Source organism: Oxyura jamaicensis, chromosome 2, assembly GCF_011077185.1.
Source record: "Oxyura jamaicensis isolate SHBP4307 breed ruddy duck chromosome 2, BPBGC_Ojam_1.0, whole genome shotgun sequence".
NCBI classification, from domain to species: domain Eukaryota; kingdom Metazoa; phylum Chordata; class Aves; order Anseriformes; family Anatidae; genus Oxyura; species Oxyura jamaicensis.
The window spans coordinates 113,524,976-113,549,244 of record NC_048894.1 but is presented as its reverse complement, the minus strand read 5'-3'; the positions used below and the strand labels follow the sequence as shown (position 1 = coordinate 113,549,244).

Here is a 24,269-nt window from a genome sequence, read left to right as displayed (position 1 = left end):
GTCAGATAAACCTGCAAGATAAGAGACCTTCATCCAAACCCAAAATGTTTCAAGTTGAATATGTAAGTATTTCAAGTTAAAAAACTCCAATGTTTACAAACCCAGTAGGTGTCTAATGGAAATAATGTAAGAAAGTGAAAATTACAACAGATACCAAATACAGGTGTTCTGTCTTCTTGCAGGGGAAAAGAAGTTGAACAGGCTGCCCAGAGCTGTGGATGCCCCATCCCTGCAGGTGCTCAAGGCCAGGCTGGGGCTGTGGGGCAACCTGGTGTGGTGGGAGGTGCCCCTGCCCACACAGGGGGTTAGAACTGGGTGGTCTTTAAGGTCCCTTCTGACCCAAACCTCCTATGATTCCATGAAATACAGTGTTTGCTTTCATTAATAGCTACCAAGAATATGAAACAAACCTTCAGCTTCCTCCCACTACAGGGGAATTAAAAAGCAACATTAATAAGCATCCAGATGAAGCCTGGGCGTACACCATTTTACCCTTTACTGCCTGCTGCCACTTCAGATGTACTTTAACCATTCTCTTTTCATTTGTGTGAGAAAAGTGTCTTTCACAAAGTAGGTAATTACTCACACAGGATTACACCTCTCCCGCTCCGCTGGAACCCGAACCACGTCTGACACGTTTTCACACAAGTGTGTTTTAAGGTAAGCACAAGTGAGGTTACCGCGCGAAGCAGCGAGTGGCATGCAGCCCTACAGCGGCTGCAGCTGGCCACGAAGCACCACACCGCTCCAGGAGCCCGCTCCAGGGACACCGCTCTCTTTCAGATGGCAGATCGAGAGACATGGCTGGGAGAATTTCTCTCTTCAGTCCGGAGGCCTGTGGCAACCCCAAACCGAGCGTGCAGGCAGAGAGCAGTTCACCAGGCCTAAGTAATGCGGGGGGTACTGAAGCCTCCCTGCACCTGGCCGCAGGCACACCTCGCCACCTCACCACCACAGCAGTTGTGAGCAGCTCACCCCAAGTGTGATGAGGGAGGTTGTTGGCCTGGGGTGCAGTTTCACAAAGCAAGGAGTCAAAAATCAGCGATATTGCTCATGAGCACAGAAAGCAACAGTCCTCAGATGCCCCCTTGTGATTCCTGGCTGCACTACTACAACGCTTTCATTGTGAAGACCTCTCAAGAAGGCGTTTGGGGAAGGAAAGGACATGCAAAGGAAGAGCTTGCGTGACCATGCTGCTTCCTGTGTCCACTCGTCACCTGGGGAGCTTGCAGCTCTTCCCAGGGCACCGTCCTGGGCGAGCACAGCTTACTTGCCCGAGTGATGAAACACACCTTACGAGTTGCAGGCTTTAAAGTAAACTAGAAATATTCTTACTGGGATTGTTCCAATCTACAGAAAGCCTCTCAACACCTAAAACATGTAAAAGATTTATTACATTTTATGAAATGTCTGGATAGAAATATATCTAAAAGTGTCTAGGAGTACGGCTACTTAGTGAATTAGCATCGTTAAATCCTACACTTACTCGGACACAACCCAAAAATATTCAGTGCCCTCTTGTGGTTTGAATTATGAAAGAAGAAAAATTCATAAAAGAAACTATTTAAGTTTGAACAGTTTCAGAAGTGAGGTGGCACATAAATTGTACCTTCTGTGGCACTGCAACTTCTACAGCTACCCTGGAGAACAGCCTGACAAAGGGCCTGGAGAACCTCTCCTGTGAAGAGAGGCGAAGAGAGCTGGGACTGCCCAGCCTGGAGAAGAGGAGGCTCAGGGGGAGCTCATCAATGTCTGTGAATACCTGAAGGGAGGTGCCATGAGGACGGAGCCAGGCTCTGTTCAGTGGTGCCCAGTGCCAGGACAAGAGGCCATGGGCACAAACTGGCACACAGGACTGTGAACACCAGGCAGCACTTCTTTATGTGCTGGTGACAGAGCATGGCACAGGCTGCCCAGAGATTCTGTGGATCTCCCTCCTTGGAGATCTTCCAAAGCCAGCTGGACATGGGCCTAGGCACCCTGCTCTGGGTGGCCATGACTGAGCAAGGGGTTTGGACCAGGTGACCTCCAGGGGTCCCCTCCCACCTTAAATGCTCTGAGATTATGAGAAAAAAATCTGCTATCTTCTTACTGTCTTTGGTACATAGCTGGCAAAACACAAAACCCAGTTCTTTTTAAAAACAAGTGCCTGTTACGGGGAATAAACTGGTCTGCATGAGATGCTTTGATTTTAAACTTAATCCTAATCTAAAAAGATACCACCGCCTACCATCCCCACCCCCAAGGAGAACAACAAAACAAATACTTACAACGTGATGAGGGGACAGGACCAAAAATTTTGATTATCAAATCTGACCAGTAAGACTTTCAGTTTTTCAAACTGCAAACACATTTTGAGAAATAAAATCCACAGATGTAGAAGTAAATATAGCAGGCTAACTCTGAGAGGTACTGATGTTAAACTTCTTAGATACTCTATTTACCCCTGAGGCAGACATCAGCCCCAAGGTGCTGAGGGTAGAGCCACAGGTACTACTTATGAAGTATACAGAATGTGAGACAATGCTTAGTAGCTAAGTAATATAATCTTAGCTATTTAACTGTTGATTACTTTAAAAGAAAGGAGAGTGGGAGGAATACTTACATGGGGAAAACTTCTGAGAGTTGCTGCAGGGAAAGACATACAGAGGGAGGAAAACAAAGAGAGAGAGAGACATCCAAGAATACAGAAAGTGAATATAAAGTAAGAGTGAGGAATGCTTTCCCCAGTGACTAAGTGTTCTCACAAGCTTAAGCAAATTCATAAGAACAGTATTTTGTCACTAAGCCCTGGGAAATGACCTGCAGCTTCCTTCAACCTTCGTTGAGGAACACATCTTAAATGTATACAATTTCCTACAAAGATTTAAAATGGAATTAGATGATTTCTATGGAATGCATTTGACAATTATGATTTTTTTTTTTCTTTCAATCTCCTAACAGCTTGGGGGGTGGGGAGTAAACAAATGAAAATTGACTTTAAAAAAAAAAAAAAAAAAAAAAAAAAAAAAAACTCTTTCCTGTCCACAGAAACAATGCTATAGGACTGGGAAAGGGGAGTGTAAAGGGGAGTGAGGAGGGGAAGTGTTACAGCTAGAACAATGCTGCTTAGGGAGGGAAAATGAAGAGGTAAAGAGTGGCCCTTTCCAAAGCAGCCTTACAATTTAAGCATGGTAACAGTCCAAGCTTACTTCTTGCATGAGAGAAAAAAAAATGTCAACCAGAGCCTGGTAATTCACTGGGAAGTGATAATTTTAACACTATTGCAAAGCCTTTTTATAGTAAAGGCCCTGAATTTTGTCTTCTACATATATTCAATCATACATATAACAGGACATAGAAGAGATTTTTAAATGTGAGTTTCAATGTGTTCCACACTGAGAAAAAACAATATAGCATTTCTGTCCTTTCATTGCTAGTTTCCTACAATTCTAAAAGAACACAGAAGATGCTTTTCACAGAATTGGCAGAGGCTGGAGGGGACTTTTGGAGGTCACCTAGTCCGGGCAGGGTCACCCAGAACAGGGTGCCAGGCCCATGTCCAGGCAGCTTTGGAAGATCTCCAAGGAGGGAGATCCACAGCATCTCTGGGCAACCCATGCCAGTGCTCCGCCACCTGCATATAAAGAAGTGCTGCCTGGTGTTCAGAGGGAGCCTCCTGTGTTTACGCCCATGGCCTCTTGTCCTGGCACTGGGCACCACTGAACAGAGCTTAGCTCTGTCCTCTTGGCACCTCCCTTCAGTTATTTTCAGACATTGATGAGCTCCCCCTAAGCCTCCTCTTCTCCAAGCTGAGGAGTCCCACCCAGCTCTCAGCCTTTCCACACAGGAGAAGTGCTCCAGGCCCTTCAGAGCCCTTCATTGGACTTTCCAGTATGTCCGTGTCTTGTACTAGGGAGCCCAGAACTGGAGAAAGTGCTAAGAAGGGAAGGATCTCCTCCCTCAACCTGCTGGCAAGGCGTTGCCTGATGCAGCTCAGGATACCGTTAGCCATCCTTGCTGCAAGGGCACATTGCTGGCTCATGTTCAACGCGGTGTCCACCAGAAATCCCAGATCCTTTTCTGCAAAGTGTTTTCCAGCTTGGTGGCCCCCAGCCTTTATGTGTGCATGGGGTGGTTCCCCCCACAGGTGCAGGACTTTACACCCCTCCTTGTTGAACATTATGAGGTTCCTGTTGCAAGATATCCTTGTAGCTCTCCTTGTCTGTAATAAAGCTATTTTGACTGTAGGCTCTAGTGTCATTTCACAAACTTATTTACAAGACCCAGCAAAGAGTAAGAATCCATGAATTCATGTGTGTGTTTCAGCATAAAAAACAGGATATTAAAAAAAATACTCTAGAAACACTTATGTTTAGCACTCTCGTGTTCAAATCCCATTGGTCTCAAAAGTAACATCTAAAGAGGGGACCAAAAAATGCTTCTCAAATACAGAATACGTTCTAGCCCTGACTACCTGACAGAAGACAAGACAAGTGACCCCTTGTCTCCTTGGGAATGAAATCCTGGCTTAGGACTAGAGCAGGACACAGAAGAGTTCTACAAAGTTCACTTACCCTATTATGAACCCACTGCCAATGAGAATTAAACACACTGAGTACACTCTCTCTACATAATTAAATATACTTTGCTACAATAAAAGAAAATTAAATGGAATCTCTAACAAAGGGCTTATAACCAGATTTAGGTGGTACAATAATCTGTTTAGAGCTTACAAAACTACATTCTAAGGAGAAAGAACAATAATAAAAACTAAATGTATATATTTTGCCATATTGTGTCATTCAAAATAAGATATTAACTCAAATGTCTTAATCCTATTATCATGTGTATGATCCTAGAATGTAAAAACACAAAAAATAACCAAGAGTTTTTCTGCTCAAAAATACAGGGGCAGAAGGATAAATCACCTGCACGCCACCAAGCTGGTCCAGTAATTCAGCCAGCCCAAACCTATCAACTAGTCTTTCCCCAAAAAAACATTAACTCTTTTCAGTAAGTCTACTTTCAAATAATGTTTGCTATCAGTGCCAAGTGTTACGTACATATTTCCTTCTTTTAGGAGGTTATTTTTTTGTTAACATCACATGGGACAGCAACATACTAATATGAGAGGGAGGAAAAGAAGCATCAGTAACAGTTTTGTCCAACCTATCGTCATTTTTGCTTCATGGAAAGATCTTACAACGTGATTTAAGGTAGCTTGTCAGCTCATGAGAGGATCATGAGCCAAGGCCAAACTCATTAGTTCCAGCAACATACTATGAAGGCATACGAATGACAATTAACTGAAGTTTAGAAAGCATCTGGAAAGGAAGAAGTAGTGTCAAAGGAATTGATCATCTTTATTATGCAACGAAGAGACAAATAGAAAATAAAATACTTTAATTGAAAAAAAAACAGAAGGTAAAATTCAAACATAATGTAGCATATTGAAACCATACACAATGCAACATGAACTTGAAAACATGTTTCAACTGCAATGTCCCAGTAAAGGTTTTATGTTCTGAGTATAAGCATGACCTATTACAAATACACAGCTTTTTGTGCACATTTTAAGTTTCAGTGAGAAAGATCATGACCAGCAGCAGCATATTTAATCAGATTGTTCGTTTTCATTAAACGCTTACCTAGTGAATGTACTGGATGCAGTATCTTCATATTAGAAGTATAAAACATTACGCAAGGCAGAGCCTACCAATACAGATCTTAGTATATGCAAATAAAGAGGATAAACATTTTGCAAGTTCTTTTTATATTGCGTTTATAGCCATTTGTTGCTTTAAAATGTGCATTTGAGTCTTTCAATGTTTAAACATGACCAAAATGCTACTTCAGCAGCTATGCACCAAGTGACAACTAATTATTGCTATAGAAAATATGTTTCCCAGAGTTTTAAAGTAGATGTAAATTTATTTGCAATTCTCAAGGTATGTTCAAGTAACAGAAATAACTAGTTCCAGTGTCCAAGAGGTGTTCTGGATCTGTATTGGCTATAGGCATTTTTTGCCAGATCACATAAATATTTCACTGAATCTAAAAAAAGTTTCATACAACTATTAAATTCCTTAGAAAATTTATGCAGCAATAAAAACCAAACACCATGGTCATTTTATTTTAAGAAGTTACAACTTTAGTATCAGGCTACCTTGAAATTTCTTTCTGTTTAAGGACACGACTTCATAGCTAGCTTTATAGAGGAGCAGAGAAAAAACATCTAAAAAAAGTTTTCAGTTAGATCACATTTGGAGTGAACCACACCAAAACAGCATGTGGTCAAAACAAGCTTACAGAGTGAGAATACTCAGGTAGGAATACAGAGGCAAACAAGGAAGGTGGAGCACCAGATCAAATTCTGCCCTTTTGTCAAAAGCCAGTAAAAAAATACTATGCACCTTTTATAAAAGGGATGTTAACTTTTAGACACCTCTGAAATAGCTGATTTTAGCTGTATTTTAGCTAGCTATGATTCCTTCAGTGATGTTTTAGACTTTTTAAAAATAGAAGATAGAAATTTCAAGTTACAGTGTATAGCACTTTAGTTCCAACACTCAACATATTATAACTAGGGTTCAGTTTTGAAACCCATTACATTGTAGAATGAGGCATTTCAACCTTAACGGTTTTAGAATAAGAAATGCTCTAGTATTTAAAGAATAATCACAACCCTGGGGAGTAAATGGGAGAGAGGGTACAAGAAGCAGATTGTACTTCTGCTGCAGAACTGGTATTATTACCTATAACTCATTAACTAGACCAGAAAAATTACTTGGTGTTCTTCACCACATATACTGTACAACAGTTTGCCAATGGATGACAGTAACGCAACATGAAGAGTCAGTCCTAAAAGGTATATATTCAGAACTCTCTCTGTCTGAACCTCCAACGAGTTATCTGTGCAGCTTTATTTCCCGTTCCTACCATTAGCATTAAATATCTGAATGTTATTTTTAAAAATGGATTTTCCATTTAAATTCAAAATTGCTTAGGTGATTTTCTTCTCTGATTTTACTAATTGTCTTGCTGGGGGCATGGTTATCTAGAATAGGAGTATGTTGTTAATTATTTTAAAAGAAGGTGTTCTTCTCAATTGTTTTTTCAAGCCTTTAGATGCAGTAGGTGTTGAAATTTTAAACAATTTTACCAAAATAAACAAGTTCATTTCTGAGCACTGGTAGGTCTGAAGCCAGTTAGTTCTCTACTTACACCGTCTCCTAAGAAAGACAGGAGAGAACCAAACTTAAATTCCTAAAGCAACTGTAGAAGCTTTTAAAAAAGCTTCAAAAGTATGAAAAACTAGCTGGTTACAGTCATATATTAAGAAAGCATACCTTCTGCATGCCATCTTGGATTGCTCAGAAAATATATCGGGAGCACTGTCTTCATTAATAGTTGGGAGCACAGGGAAAACTCTTCATCCAGTTTACTAAGCAAGTGTCCTACTTCAGTTATGCTCAAAAAGGGAAAACATAGATGTAATTATTCCCAGGCAATGGCATCATTCTTTCTCAGTGAAAGTAAAAGAAACCTCCTCTGCATTGCTGATCTATACAAAACAAGTATTTTAATTTCTTACATTGGCATTATTTTCATTTACATAGCAATGGTAAAAAACAAATCACAACATCAAATAAAACTTAGTCCTTGGGCAGGAAGAAGAAAAAATGATTATCTTACAGCTATCTTGGTAGATGAAAAATGAACTTAAAAAAATTCAACACTGCAACAGAGCATCTTTGCATTGCTTTCCAACATGCTGTTTTCAATTGTTACTGGTCAGTTAAAATACCTGTCATTAACATAAGAAACTGTGTAATTAACAGAGTAGTAAAAGTTAAAGACAATCAAGACAACTGTGAGATGTTCCAAAAAGGTCCCTAATTCCACAGGGACAGATCTCAGTAAAAATATCTAGTTTGAGTTTTAGTAAAATCACTTATGAAAAGTCTTTATCGGCGTGGAAAAAATTAAGCCTGAAAACTAGTTACTGGATTCCATTTTTATTAATATATGCTCCAAATTACCAACAGAATTAATACATTTTTTTCTCTCAGATAGTCAGTAGGATGAAGGGAGCCTATACTTTAGAAGTTCACATGACAGGATTCTTGAACTGCATTTTGGTATTGGGCTTCTTCATCAAGCTGAAGATTCTAAACAAAATGAAAACATCATCAAAATACTCAAATATTCAAATACTCAAGATGCACCAGACTCTTTACTTTAATCATTCATTTTCCACATTTTTACATAGGAATTGGCACGTGGTACTTGGTGGTACTTGACTGTTTATGTGGCACAGTATCTTTTATTTAACCAAGTACAAGATCCATGAGACAGGAGAAGAATCAGATGAGTGGGACAAGGCTCATTAAACAGAAGGGTCCATCTTCTCTTCCTGGCTCAAATTACTTTGCAGAATAGTCAGCTCAGGAAAGCTGACTGTGTCACACAATTCTTATACCAGGGTTTCCAACAAGCCATAACCTTCTCCATTAATAAACACTAAATGTGATCCCCAGACAACGGTAATAAGAGATTGTGGAGAATATACTGCTTAAATTGAGAAAGCAAACCTGTATCACAAAAGATGGGTGGTTAACCCTGCTACTTTTGGAGAGCTATATTCCAAGATGTTAACATGCCAGAGTAATACACCTTTTTAGTGCAATTCTGGCAGCTTCCTCAAATCATAATTCCAACCATCAGTTCTACATCCTCAAATACGCAAGATGCACTCATGTTGAAGAGCCCAGTCCCCTGAGTCAATCTCCAAGCTCTTCTTATCTTTGTCACAGATCACTCAACACAAAGAACATACCTTATCGTTGTGTTCATTAACCTGTGAGGCTGCCTATGCCTCAGATACTATGTTTGTCCCACACAAGGCTAAAGCAGTGCACCCCTAAGTCTGTTAAATACTCTAGAAACTCCAGCTTGAACTCTCCAGAGACCTGATCCCATATGTAGGTCTCATCTGGCTGGCTTGACTTACAATCCACCCAGTGACTAACAATCTCCTTATGTAGTTTTACATCTACTCCAGGACCACTTACTCAAAGTGAGCCTGAAAGAAGGCAACCAGACCAATGATTTAATGCCGCATCTCTTTTTCACATTCCAGACCCTCTCACAACATGCTGGAAGAGAGGCTGTAGCAGCACACCAGCTTGTAAAGCTGCACTTTTGAGTTCTGACAACTATGGTTTAGCCACTTCTGCCGTGATAGCTACAAAATGTCAATAAAACAGAGTAGCATCTATTATATTTTCCTCAGAAGCAGAAGTAATAGACTGTTATAAAAGAACAAATAGTTCAGATTGAGAACACTAAGCTAAAGATTTAAGCTTCCAGTTTGGAGCATAGCTTAAGTGTTGACAACATCTATTCCCAGTAGCATTCCATACAGATAACACAAAGTTAAGAACAGACAGGCCTACTTTTGACTTCTGTCTAGAGCAGCAACATAGTGTGAAGCACAATTTTTTTATTTGGCATTTGTATTTCTAGAAAAAAAAAAGTTACTATTTGTTCCCATACATATCAAAGACAAGAAAGCTTACCACAAATTCTCCATAGTCAAACTGGTGTCTCAGATTTAGGTGGCTAACAAGATTTCTGGTAACCTGGTTAGAATCTGCCCAAGGAAGAGATACACAAATAGGACAGATCTGAATTTGGGAGAAAAAGAGAGAATTAAAAAAAAAAAAAAAGTTACTGGTAATAAAGAATGCATTAAAAACATGTTCTACAAGAATAACTAGACTATTACTTATCCACTATCAAAATACAGTAAAAAATGTTTACAGAAAATATAGTTTTAGGTGCTCTTTGCCTCAATGGTGTAACATTCAAAAATTAAATTTCAGCTTGCCAAATTTGTTAGTGTTTCTCTAAGAAGTGGAGGATTATCACTTCTGTCTGGCACTCCCTTCACCAATTTCCATTGTTTAATATTTAGAAAAGAAAGTTATCACTGAATCCTGTTACTGTTTGGAAGGATTTTCACAGAACTGAGATGATCAAGTAAGTGAAAAGAAAAAATAACAATTCCTAAACAAATGAAAAGATTTGAAAACCAAACAGATTTTTCTCCTCCACTCCTTTTAGTAACCTAAGTAACCTTAGGTTACTTCCCAAGTAACCGTAGGTTTCACATGAAACAACAGTTACATTACAAATGAGATTCTGTAAAAACAGATGTGAATTACTAAATGAAAATGAGCTAATGTCAAGCTTAGAAGCTGTTTGTTTCAGCTTGAGATAAATGAGGCAGTTACATGAGAAATGTCTTTAAAACGGCCAGAAGATGGATAAGTGTTTTCAATTCAAATGCACTGCATTAAGTATCATGCTTTTCTGAAGTCTACAGCAACTTGTGTAGATATAGCCTAGTTACTGCCCGCTTCAATTAATTTTCACATAATTAAAATGAAAGTAGCTTAAAAGGCATACTTTAGTAAAAATGTATTTAAAAAAAAAAAAAAAAGAAGGGTAAAGGGGTGACTACTTACTACAGGAACTATCTGATAAAGATGTCTATTATTACAGTGATCCAACAAGCGCTGTCTGGTAAAGTTGGCTTCCTGACACAGGGGGCATTTGAAGGTTGGATGTCCACTGTAAACAGAAATACACAGCATTAAACAGGAAAAAAAAAGTTTTGGAAGCAGTGTTATGAAAAGTTTAATTCATCTGTTATTAGAACTTAGGAAAATAATGACAAATTAACAACACATAAAACACTGTTAATGACATAACAGTGAACCTAACAGAGCTCCACTGATACTTCCAAACCGCAATTTTAAAACAAATTTATTATTTGTACATCTAAACGCATTCTTTTGAAACTTGGACTTCAGAAAACACTTCTTTTTATCCAATTGCAACTACATCCTTTTCTTACTTACTGGTAACATTTTTTAGTTCAAATCTTTCAGGAAAGTACTGAAAAAATCCGATATATGGATGCAAATGAAGAAGAAACAAAAGGTTTTTTTAAAAAATATATTTTTTTCTGTAGCTTGTTTTTTGTTCTTTAGTTAGTAGAAGCTTACACTATGATTGAATGGATCTGTTGTAATAGTAACTATCGAAAAATAAGCAGCCTACCTTGTATCTCCTTGAAGTATTTGATTATTAGCCACCCCTCCATTATCAGATATTGCATCATTCCTGCTACTTTATATGAAGTAAAAAAAAAAAAAAAAAAGTTAAAAGGTTATTATTGTCCTCCACTATCAAGATTTCTTAAAATTTAGTAATAGCAAAAATATATGTATATATCCATTAAGTCCCGTGAATTTCAAGGCAAAACATAAAATGGCACACATTTTAACTTTCACAACTTTTCTTTTGGATCAAAGCATGTCTCAGTATCTAGTTACCATGGTGACCCTTACCGGAATTACCACACAACTTTATAGGAAATTGGTATACAATAAAATAGGCATTTGGTCAACAGTAATGGCCATGGAGTTTACAACCACACAACTCAGAAGGCGTTTTGAAGTATGAGAGCATAAGACAGGTAGTGTAAGATTTTTTTTTTTTGACTTATGGCTATGTAAATAGTCACTTAACTACCACATGTTTGCCCGAGTCATTTACAACTTTCAGCTACAGCAAGAACAATTTCCTCATGCTGTGCACAATATCATTTTCCTAAAATAAGCGTGACAAACAGAAACATTTTAGAAAGTACACTTAACCATATGTGCACCTCAAGTTATGCTAGATGAAGCTGCTCAGATATACTGACCACCCTAAGAACATGAGTATTTATAACCACATATCTGGTCACAGTACAGTTTTTGAACTTCTATAATGTTACAGGCACAGGTATTCTACTGTGGCATAATCAATAATTGTATAACAGTATCCAGAAGCTTCAGTTAAACATTGCTACAACTACTTCTGGCAACAGCTTGAACTTCTGCTTTCGATATACTGATGGACTGAAAACCGAACACACAGAAGTTCAGTGTGCTAAAAATAGGATGTCAACACACAGTAAATAAAGCACAAGCTATATGTAATAAAAAATCTCCATGAAACTAGTATGTAAAAATGATCTTCAAAAGACCTCTCTTCCCCCTGCTCCCCCCCCCCAAAAAAACACAACCAAAACAAAGCACATCAGTCAGAAGGTATGAGGAAGAAAGCTCTTGAGCTTTACTGTCTGAAAGCAAACTGGTAAATGGCATTTGATTTTATGGTGTGTAATATGCTGGCATTCCTTATACATTTCACAAAAGATCAGTTCAAAACGAATTCATCCTGAAAACAAAAGCTTGCACAGTAATGTTTTGAAACAGGATAACCACTAAAATAGACTTATGAAAAGGGAGGGGGGAATAAAAGAAGGGAACCTGGGGCTAGATATTATGAAATCTGTTACAAAGTAAGCTGCTCAAATGCTGTCAAAGCAAGGAAAGTAAGCTGGAAATACTATATGTTTTTTAAAAGAGCCCCTAGAAGACATTCGAAGACATCATGTAGAAAGGTTTTCTTCTGTATGCTGAGTAAAGAAAAAGATCTGGAAAAACTGTCATTTTTTGAAGTGTAATATAACAGAAAATAATATTTACTAAAAGAAAACATGTCCTGGTAAAAAAAAAAAAAAATCCTTTTGGGGGGGAAAAAGATGCATGGTTATACATAAAACACCCTGATTACCTGTTCCCTGTTGAATCTTGGGAAATCTGTAAGTTTGGAATAATAGAAGAAACACCATATTCATCCTGATACTTCTTACACGTTTTATAATGCTGTCTCATCCATGAAAATCTAACCTGTAAATGAAATGCCAAATTATTCAAATCGTACTGAATAATCCATGGACAGAAGGAAGAGAATTCTGCCAACAGAAAGCAATGCATCCAGGGATTATTTAGACATCATATGCAGCAGAAACTCTTAACTTGTGCCTCCCCTCTCAGGATGAACATTTTCCTTTCTAGCATAAAATCTTCAACTCCTTTTTTTTTTTTTCCCTGTAGAGCTTCTATCACTGTAAGAAAGTAGAATGTTTCCACACCCCAAACCCTCTACAGCCAGACAACTGAGAAAGCTCTCTCAGGGGTGCAAGATGTGAGTAAACTCCACTTGACTGAAACAAAACCATGGGAACTACACCTCTCTCATCCAAGATCAATTACTGATGAGCTACTGTGGGGAGGGAACCTGAGGATGGAGCACTGTTCAACATAAGAGGACATGAATGAACAGCAGCTTATAGATGCCTATCCATTTTAGATGCAAGTAAGACAGTAATGAGTTGCCTAGTTTTTGTCTGAACAAAGCTGTGCTGGGCATGGCCTAAAACAGAATCTCAGGTCCAGCAGCACTCTCAGAAGTGCTTACAGGTTTAGAAGCTGAACAAGAACACATCTCATGAGCCTGTGCCTAAATTTCATTAAAGTTCTGAAGATCTGCTTCATACGTCCTTTTGGTTTACCAACTTGCTATTGTTTCTTTCTCCCATTTGTTTCATATGAATGTATCAGGTGGAACAAAGCAAAAAGCTGATCTTTGCACACTGGCAGACCCAAGACCCAGCTGAAACCCAACATAAAGACTACCTGGATCAGATGAAACTTGATGTCAATAAAATGGGTTGCTAAAATCCTGGATCCAGTTATAGCAGAAGGCAGATTACTCTGGATTTCAGTGGGGCCAGGATTTCACCCAATGCTCTGATAATAATGCCCCCGCCACAAAGTAAACAGACTGATGTTCTCTGGGGCAGGGAGAAACTTCACATGATTGTATGTTATGTACAGAGTTAATCAAGTCGTGTTTGTTGTTTGTAATTTAAGTTCGGAAGTAACTCTAAGCACTTTCATTTCCCTACTGAAAGTGTCTGAGGTTTTCCATATACCTCGAACTTTCATTTTCAGTCACTTAACTTTTATTTTGCCAGTTTTATAGCTATATCCAGTTTTCTCATTGTTTTGGGGGAAAAACTGGCACCCCGCTCAGAAAGTCACTGTAGACAATACAAGATCTTCTTTCAGCTTACATGTTAAGCATACCTAGCAGGTACCTAATGGTAGGCATTGCATGCCTCGTATATACACAGGCCAAACAAAACTAAGTCCAAACTACCACAGGCTTTTTTTATTTTTTTGCTCCCAGACATGAATGGCACATGACACAAGTGTACCTGTTTAAAAATAAGAACAAGGTTATTCAACTTTTTGTAAAGTTTTACTCTACCTGCTTCTCACAGCATCTACAGCCCCCAGAAGCTTTCTTCATATTGTTTTCAACATCTAGAGCCCTTTTGGGATAAGATCTTTCTTTTTTAGTCACACTCCCCCGGCAGAGAGGACAATGTGTTCCACTTTCTCTGATAGCTGTCAAGAAGCACTTCCTGCAAAATCTAAATTGAAAAGTTACCACAAACACAGATTAGCAAAGTGAAAAAAGTTAGATACTTTGTCCTTCAGGAGAGATGGGTGATTACTAGCAAAAAAAGTGATACGTCACAGGCTACTGAACAAAAATCTTCAGAAGACAGACATAAGAAAAACAAACAGTGCTTACAAAGAAGTATACGGAAATTAGGGGAACCTGGCAATGAATTTTAGGTAAAGATCTTACTATTTTCTGTCTAGTGCTCCCAAGCTGTACACTGGATTGATCATTAATGAGATATTAAATGGTGCAGCAGGCACGTGGTACTGGAAAATCTTATCAGAGTAATTCCTGTTTATTGTCCTTACGTGGAGCCAAAAATACTGCAAAGCCCCATTTCTGTATTTTTCCCAAAGGTTCCAGTCCATTCACTTCTGCAACTCTCCTCTGACTTCCTGAAGCCTCATATACCAACTATCAAATGCATTTTGCCTTGCTACTAACGGCACCGTATGGTTAGTAGAAGAGTACTTTGTGATTCAATATTCCTCTAAAAAGGCATGGATTTCCACTAGGAATGGACGAAGGGAAAGAGGGAACAACTAACCTACGATCCCGTTTGGGGAGCGAACAGGGAAGCACAAACAAAGCCTAAAAGTGCAATTTCAGTTAGATTTCTAAGTTGCCTTCGCTTGCAGCTCGGCTCGGCAGGCACCCAGAGGCCGGGGGGGGACCTGCTTCAAGAGGACGTGCCTTTTCTAACCGGGCCGCTACAAAAGAGACGGGTGCGGGTGACACCTCCGGGGCCGGCCTTACACCGAGCCCCGCCGCTGCCTTACCTCGGGGCGCTGCCTGAAAACCAGGGGGAGGGGGGGGGAGAGGAGGAAGGCAGAGAAATAAAAGGCAGAGGCGCGGGGGAGGCGAGGCAACCGCCTCCGCAGGACGGAGGGGAAGGGAAGCAGGGAGCGATACCCACACATGCTGGCAGTTCGCGGTCCTCACGGGCGTTTTGAACACCTCCTGGCACACGGGACAGTAGAAATCATCCTCGTCGAAGCGCTGCGCGGCGGCTTCCCCGGCCATGGCCAGGCGCCGGGGCCTCTCAGCGCGGAGCGGGGGCCAGGCGCCAGCCCCCCCCCCGCCCCCGACGCCCCCCGCGGGGCCGCCCGAAGATGGCGGGCGGGCACCTGGCGCCAGGTGGGCGGCGGGGGAACCGAACGGGCCCGGCACGGCTCGGCACGGCCCGGGCCCGGCTCGGGAAGCGCCGCCGCCGCCCCTCGGCGCTCCCTCCCCGCCCCCCGGCCGCGCTGCTACCTGCCGCTGCCCGCGGAGCGCTGCCGCCCCCGCCGCGGAGCCTGCGAGCGGCTCAGCCGCGGCTCGCCCGGCCCGGCTCCATGCTGCGCCCAGGCCCCGCCGCCGCCGCCACCGCTTCGCCCGGGGGACAGGGGCGGGACCGGGGCCTGGGGCGGGCCTGGGTTTCCATGGCGATCGCCTCCCGGCCCGGCGGGACTCCTGTGGCACGGCGGGGCGGCCTCGCCCCGCTCCGCCCGGCACGGCACGGCACGGCGCCCCTTCACCCTTCACCTCTCGCCCCGGCGCTTACCGCCGGCCGCCCGGCCCCCGCTCCGCCGCCGGTGCCGGCCCCTTCCCGCAGGCCGCCACCCCGGTCACGGCCCCGGGCTTGGGGCACCCCCGGGCACGGCCCATGCCCCCGGGTCGTGCTCCGCCCGTGGGCCTCCGGCTGCCCGGGTTGTGTTGGCGAAGGGCGCCTCGGTGCCGCTGACCCCGGCCGCAGGGACGAGCCCGGCCGCAGGGCTGTGCCCGCCGCCAGGGGGCTTCGCCGGGCCCCCCCCGTGGCCGTGGGTTGGGGCCTGTGCTCGCAGCCTGCCACGGAGCGGCCGCGGAGCCGGTACCTGTGCTGTGATCCTGACGCCTCTCGGCACACGCAAGTTCATGGCTTTAGGGAAAATCCAGCTCTTGGGAGAGTTGTGCAGCCCAGATGTCCAGCTGCTGCAACCCCATGTCCCTATCGTCACCCCCATTTTGAATATGACGTGACTGGAAACACCAATGTGAAAAAGCACAAAATAAATGCTGGCCCCCCAAGAGTAGCTACGGGAAGGGCTGCAGGGTAGCAAGCAGGTATTGTACAGACACCCTGACTCTCTGGGAGATAATAACAATCCACAGCCAACCCAGAAGTGCAGACATTTCATCCATGTCGTAGCATTCAGGAGCTTCAATTATTAACTAGGTGGACATTTCCAGTTATGCTGACTAGCACTAATAAATTTAGGACTTTGTGTTAGGAAACTCTTGAGGTATTGAATGTTCTGCAGCTGGTTCAGCATGGTATATTGACAAATCTGGCTTTCGCTAATACCTCTGCCTAATGCAACTCTGAAGCCTACGCAAAACAAAAAGTATGTGTGTGCCCTTTGCTCTGCAGTAAGGCATGGCCGGTGGAACACGCTGCCGAGCGGTGAAGTGCCTGCGCCAGCAGCATCAGCTGCAGAGCAAGGTTCAGAAGATGGCTTGTGGAAAGATGACCCCACGCGGCCTCACACGAGCTATTCAGGAATGCACCTGACCTCTCACTGTGGCCATCTGGGCATCATCCAGCACGAGAAACACGTCAGCTCTTTAGTTTTGAGCAAGAAAGACCATCAGGATAACCAAAATTATTTACTTGCTTTCTGTGATACTTTACTTCGTGTATGGAGTGCCTTTTATATACACATACTCATCATCAAAATAAATAAATAAATAAATGCTGTGTTATGTCTAAGAATTAATTTCTTGTGATAGGAAAAAATAAATTGCATGTACAAAAAAAAAATCATTTATAGATTTACTAACGCTAGCAGTATTTCTATGTGTAGTTTTACTGGTATTAGTAATATTTGGGTCACAATTTCTACCTGCTGAATCATCCTGATAGAAACTTCTAATAGTAAGACAGCAGTATGACTGCATGCTTTTATTCCACAATAACGAGTTGTAAGAATGTAATTATAGTGATACAGCTATGCCAACAAATTTCTCTGTATTGAGAAGACTTTGGACCTGCTAAGCCCATCTAGCACTGACCTCCTCTGAACATAACTCTTGGCAGATAAACAACAAACACAATTCTGGCAATACTTTAAAAAGAAACAGATTCATAGAGATTGTATTTGTTTCAGAATATATTAATTTGGAGATGTTATATTAGTTTGTAATAAAACTAAGATTCAGGTTGGGCTTGGTCTCTCTGGGCTGAAGATAAATATTTCCTTCACCTTCATGTTCCTTTTCTCCTTGGGACTGCAGCTGTCTCTGCCACAAGTAGATGTCTAGAAGAGATCGCTAGGTAGGGAGCTCTTTCTAGCCTGTGATTAATTTTTTAGGGCAGAGAGAGTACAAAACGCTAAGCCTTGTGGTTCCCGTATGCCCCCAGCTCTTCAAAACTATTTAGGCTTCAGACATCCATCAGAGCTATGTATGTTGTATCTGCTGGTGGTAAGAAGTAAGAGGCGATGCCCCTGTTGCCATCTGGGCCCATGCCTTGGAGATGAAAGAGGGAACCAGAGGAAACAGCAATTGGTAACAGTGACCTCTTGAGTAGTGTAAGTACAGCCAGAAGAAGACAGCCAACTACACCTTGAGTGGCAAAGAGCCTGCAGAACACTTTTTGTATGTCTCTGTGCACCAGTTAGGACTGTACACATCTGAATAGCCAAATTCAGATATGCCTTACTCGTGCCATGAAGCTACATTAAACAGGAAGAATTACAGAAGCCCTGGTTTAGACGTTACAGAGCTGCCTTGCGTTATTAGCTGGCAGGGAGACAGCATGGCCTTCAGCCTCAGCAGGTGAGGCCATGGGCCTCCCAGCCTTTTCAGTCTCCTGTAGGACTTCAGGTACGTGTGTCATCAGGCCTCAATTCCTCCATCTGTGAAAGGGGAACAGTTTTTAATCACCAAATAAGGCTGCCGTGAAGGTAAATTAATTACCGCAGGTAAAGAGGGTTACGTTCTCTGAAGGCAGGTGTTAAACAAAAGCAAAGATTTATTACTACAGGAACATGATAGGTCCATTTGAACTTTGTTCAGGAGGCTGCTGTATTTATTGATTAGTAGCTTTTGGCAGGGGGAGAAATTGTGCTGGTGACCTCAGAGAAGTAAACTACAGGAAGACGTGTCTGAAGGCATTCATGCTGCTGCTAACATTGTTGTAAATCTTGATCCTTTAATAAAGCTGTGACCTTGGAGTAGACAACTAGTATGCCATGGAGCGATATATAGTATGGCACCAGCCTTGTAAATCTTATGTAGTTTTTGCCATTGACGTAGACAACATGTAAAAGGAAATCAGGCAGCTGAAGTTTATGAAACACATTTATTTGAAGGAAAGCATTTTAAATCAGAATTTTTAGATTAAATGAAATCAATGGCCCTGCCAACTTTTTATTCCTCGAGATAAAGAGTGTTTGTGAAATGAAATTTCGACAGTGAAAACTTATAGAATTGCTCATAAAATTTTGCAGCTTGCTGGGGGCAACTTTTACTGAAAAGGTGCATTTTAGACCGCCTTTGCACAGCTATTTTACAACTCTGTACAATTATTTTTTGTACAGTTGTTGCTTTGTGTAACTATTATTTTGTTTGCTTTCCTGGCAATGCTGCTGCTGCAACAGTGCATCTCCTTGCCAGTATGAAAAGGGCAGCTATCTGGAGTTCTGTGGGAGCTGTCAGAGACAAGACATGTAAGCAGGAGGGGAAAGAGAAAACTGTGTAGCTGCACAGTGATCAGGAGGTGCCATGTGAAAATCCTTTGCTTTTGCCAGCTTCTCTGTATCACTACCTAAAAAGAATTCTTGCAGCCTCTGACAAAATAGAAAAGAACATTCCTCCAGAGCTAACTTAATTCCTACATACAAAGAATTCCCCATACATTTTTTTTATATACCAATTAATCTGACTTCTTTGCTTCTAGCAGAACAGATTTTTTATTTATTTATTTATTTATTTTTGAGTAACTACTCAAATGTTCCCACAAATTTCATGCTTTGGAGCAGCACTGTCCATCTTTCTGACTGGGAAGTTTTCACACCAGAGGACAGTTCTCAAATAGAAAGGGAAATAAATTTCCAAACTCATGAAATGTTGAATCTTTTTCTCCCCAGAAAGAGTCCCTTTCTGATTTCAAGTAGAACTAGCAAGGACCTAAAGCCTGCCAGGCTTTTCCTTGTTAACATACTACCACTGAGCTATTTTAATCACTATACATGCTTCCATGCATGAACATGAATTTTAATTTCCTACAGATCAACTGCATCTGTGAAAGAGGCTATGTTAAAGTGCACATATAAAAACAGTGTTGTTCACTTCATAGTCTTATTACACCATCAATATCTTGAACAGGTTTCTGTTTTCTTATCGTAAACATAATATTCACTTCTTACTATTCTTTCAAGATGTCTTTCACTTACCTACCTTGCTAATTGTGAGCCTCATCTTGATTATGCTGGAAATGGAAACTCATGTGCATTCTTACAGGGTCAGTAATACTGTTCTTGACAGTAGGTAGTATGCCTGTTAGTGTTTTGCTTTTTGTTGTCGTTGTTGTTCTGATTTGTTTAGTGCTATAGCATCTGAAAAGCTGTTGTTTGTCATCTGCCTCCAGCATTGCACTGTCACCATCAATACTGAAAGACCAGCCCGCTCCTGGAATGGAGCTGCAGGCAGATAGGAGAGAGCACTGTACAAGCCAATGTATCTGTATATTGAACTATCAATGAGTTCATGACCATTTGTTTTGTGCAGAGAAACTGACAATATTTATTTTTATCCTTAGAGATTTGTTTATTTATTTATTTACAAAATTGAAATTGAATTCAAGAAATTGATTTAGAGGCAAAATAATGTTTAAGGAAAAAGAAAACCAACGTTTTTAGGTCTAAGCAAGTTGCTAACACACCATGAATTGCAAAAGGCTAAATGTTATTTTCCATTTTTATCTACAGAACATGTTCTTCCACTGCTATTCAGTACTCTTTATGTGCTGCTTAGAGTATTAACATGCACATATTCTGAGAATGACCCATCCAGCACACTTTCATAGAGAACTTCTCTGACATTGTTTAGGCATAAAGAATAAAGGGCTATTATATTGAAAATCAAGATACTACTAATTAATGTGTTAACACATTTCATTTTGACTGCTTGGGTTACCAGTCTACAAAATACTGGTGTCAATGGGTTTACATTCATATTCAAAGTTTACTGTCTAACTTTCTACTCTGTAGGCGTAAGCACTGCAACACAGAGCAAGAGAAATCATTATGCAACTTGCAATAAATGAGAATGTCAAGTGCAGAAACAGATGAAATAAGCGATTCTGCAAAAGCAAACAATGCTAATGCTATTTGTTAAAGAGTCCAATGTGGTGATGCATGTTATATTATGGTGTATATAAATAAATACTCAAGTCATGCAAGCTATCATTAAAATGCTATCATACATAGTTCTGCTTCTGTTATGTGCTTTAATTATAGGTTCAAATTATTAGAACAGTTCTTCACCTCTGCCCTCCACTTGGACATCATTTTCTTTAGTGCTTTTGCCTCATTTAAAAGATTTATATCTTCCTTTGGCATTTTGTTTGCATGAGTATCAAACATAAATATAGGAAAGCATTAACTAATATTCTTGAGAAATTCTAAGAGCATGTTAACGCTTGTGATGCATTTTCTGTCTTACAGCCCTCTCAGCAAGCAGCTGCAACACCTTTCTTAATTCAAGTACAACTGTGTCATCTTTGGTTCTTTTAGAATACAAATGGATTGTTTAAACAAGTTTAATTTCAAGTATGTAGGGCTTCATTTGAAGATCTCCAAGTATTTTGTAAACACAAGTAATATGTATACTTGTTTAAGAAATGAGATAATCAAGAACCTTTGCCTCGCCACACCATTAGACAACAACAGAACAGAGGACAGAAAACATATCTTGGCACCTGTGAGTACCTGACTATGCTATCTCTGTAAGCATCTGCCACATTTTTTGACTTCATGGCAGTTATCTGCAAAGTTCTTTTCATGACCTTTTGTTTGCAAAAGGCAAGATATGCATAAGGAAATGAAGCCCAGTAGCTTCAAAATACGAAGGCTCACTACGTAGTCTTCATAATGGAATGTATGTGTTGATTGAAGATGCCTTATAAAATTTCTGCTGAAATAACTTGGATCTATCCCAGGGTCAAACAACAAATTGGACAACACTCTAAATGGAAGGAAGGAAGTATTCAATTTTCATCTTGGAGTTCTTACAGAAGAACACATCAGTGTTTAAAAAACAGAAATGTAAAATAAGTGGGTCTGTTATGGCCAAATGGCATTCTCTGAGCGACGTGAGTACTGCTAGGGACAATGCACTTTCAGGTCAACATCAGTTATGCTAATCTCAGCTGTGTAGTTTGTGCCTGCAGACATCCCAGGGATTGTTGGTCTCTGTACATTTTATGGTTAATGTATTCACTTCCTCTAGCTAGCAAGAGATTAGACATGCAAATGCTTTTGTTTTATACCAAACAACATTTGTTTGTGACCCAAATCATTTGTTTATCCATTTGTTTATCATCCATTTGTCTATCATCACTATAAGAAATTAGTAAAAATAACCCACATACTTGTTGAGATCTTAGTCTGTACACTCAGTGGGCCTCAATCCTACAGAGACAGTCACAATGAGACCTTTAAGCCTTTGTAAACATTCAGAATTAAGCTATTTATGTGAAGTTATCTTAACCTAAAAACAAGGAAAAAACAAAACAAAACAAAAACTGAAACACCCCACCCTATGAAAAACTGCATACATAAGCAGTTCTCAAATTATGACCCCAAAACCCAGATCAGAACACACAGCAAATGCTGCACAGGAAACTGAGTTAGGTCACTAGAGGGAAGTAGCACAGACATGATTTTAAAGCAGACAACTCACTGATACTAATAATGCTCATTGTATTGGCTGTAAGTAAATATTTTAAATATTATGTGCATCCACACTTGTCTGTGACAGTGGTGGAAAGGGAGAAGATACAGATGTGTTTTTCCTGCACTGTGTAAATGAATTAAGTAATTAACATATTTTATGCTTGTCTATGTTCTGCTATCAGCAAGGTTTTCTAGAATTAATCAGTTTAGCATGTGAATACAGTAAAATATCTACTAATGCACATTGCCACTGCTCTCCTTTCTGGTCTGCAGCGAGACAACGATCCATTAGATCATCCTCATCTATGTCACGCTGGCATAAAGGACAAGAATATGTGGGAATAAGAGGTAGGATATTGTTAGTGGCAGCAGATATACATTTTTAGTAGTACAAGTAATAACAAATGTATTTAGACTTCTTTGGCAAGATATTACACACTTCTTTTGCCATCGCTAAGATGTAGCATGGGTGTATGACATGTAGCTGGGTGTGACGTACGCTGTGTTAGCAAAAGGTCAGCCTTGCTAATGTACTCTGTGCCAGCATGTCAGGATATTGATCTAGAAAAGCATTCTTAACATAACCATGACATTAGGAAAGAATGGGTGAAAATACTGAGCACTACAGCTATAGACATTTGATTAAAGCTTCATTTAATTTCTGTGATACACTCAGCACATGTGACCAAACTAACAATTCTCATGAGTCCATATTAAGCATCAACACTTCCTTGCAGAGGATTCCTGTGTCGTTTTCTGTACAGAATATGGTCTTGTTTCTTGGTGTTTTCAGGTTACTGAAATTGTAAAATGTGTGTGGATGAAACTACCAAGATTTTCTGAGTATCAAAAGAGCAGTAACTGAAAAGCAGATATGCTTTCTTAGTTAGCAACCTAAGTAATGTGTCATTTAAGAATTCAATTAGCAAAAAAAGATAAGGACATCAAATTCTATAAATCAGAAGAGCATTTCAATAATGATGTCAAAATTGCTCCTAATATTCAATAGACAAAACAAAAGCCCTTTGAACTCCAAGACCTCAGTTACTCTACGATTGTTACATGCCTGACCTGCTCTAACAGGTCCTACCCTGAAAGAGAATGAATGGGACAAAAAATCTGTACTTTCAACATATATGTGTATATATAAATGTTTATACATATGTTTTTGAAACAAAGCAAACCTACTTCTCCCCAAGAAAAATAGCAAAAAGCTACTGGCTTGTCAAAATACAGTTGTTTCTACAAAAGAGGTCACATGGAGCTAAGCTCTGAAAAAATGTAAGAACTGCAAGCAAAATGTATTGTTTTGTAATCATATGCCAGACATAGCATCCATTTTAAGTACTATTTAAGTATTATGGTTTTAAAATAATAGTAATTCATGTTGAATTCTACAAAACACAAACAGGTTCTAATAAAAAAATAAAAAATAAAAAATAAAATAAATATATATATATATATAAAACAAACAAACAACAACAACAAAACAAAAAAAAAACACAGAGAATTCTTCTGCCAATTTGACTTTACTATGTTGGGATAATAGACTCAAAAGCTCTTTTGCAATGTCATCAACTTGGTACAGCATCTCCAAGCTCCTGTACAGGTCCATATATTTCTGTACGTTGTTCACAAGTTCTCCCATGAGCTCTCATTTTACTCAGACATACCAAAGAGATGAGAAGTAGCAGCTTGTTAAGCTTTATTCCATGAACTCTTCATGCATTGCTCTGAAAGTTTTTGTTTTTTGCTTCAAAGCTTTGTTACAACAGTGTGGCTGTACCTAGGGAAGAATATTCATTTCCTTCTACTACTGCAGTTCCTCAAGCATTATGTTATTGGTTCAGTGTTGTTCAAATATATTTCCTAATAATAGCATTCAGCTTAAGAGGCTAATGAGAGTTAGACTGAAATAATTATTAGTTTGTG

The 24,269-nt window shown here is 40.3% G+C and overlaps 1 protein-coding gene across 4 annotated transcripts; it reads right to left on the bottom strand.

Moving 5' to 3' along the window:
• Nucleotides 1-7,984: 7,984 nt before the first annotated feature.
• RNF138 (ring finger protein 138) lies at nt 7,985-15,956 on the bottom strand. 4 transcript variants are annotated; one of them, XM_035318382.1, is made up of 7 exons: nt 15,338-15,943; nt 14,221-14,386; nt 12,679-12,794; nt 11,113-11,181; nt 10,515-10,620; nt 9,564-9,671; nt 7,985-8,153 (listed from the first exon to the last, which is right to left on the bottom strand). In XM_035318382.1, exons 1-7 carry the CDS (start codon nt 15,442-15,444, stop codon nt 8,085-8,087), a joined length of 741 nt encoding a protein of 246 aa, XP_035174273.1. In that variant the 5' UTR covers nt 15,445-15,943; the 3' UTR covers nt 7,985-8,084. The 4 variants fall into 4 exon arrangements, with proteins under 4 accessions (XP_035174273.1, XP_035174274.1, XP_035174272.1 ...); XM_035318383.1 differs by having other exon boundaries at nt 8,124-8,153; nt 9,564-9,637; nt 15,338-15,946; XM_035318381.1 differs by lacking the exon at nt 7,985-8,153 and adding an exon at nt 8,279-8,576 and having other exon boundaries at nt 11,113-11,178; nt 15,338-15,956.
• Between the last annotated feature and the right edge of the window lie 8,313 nt (nt 15,957-24,269).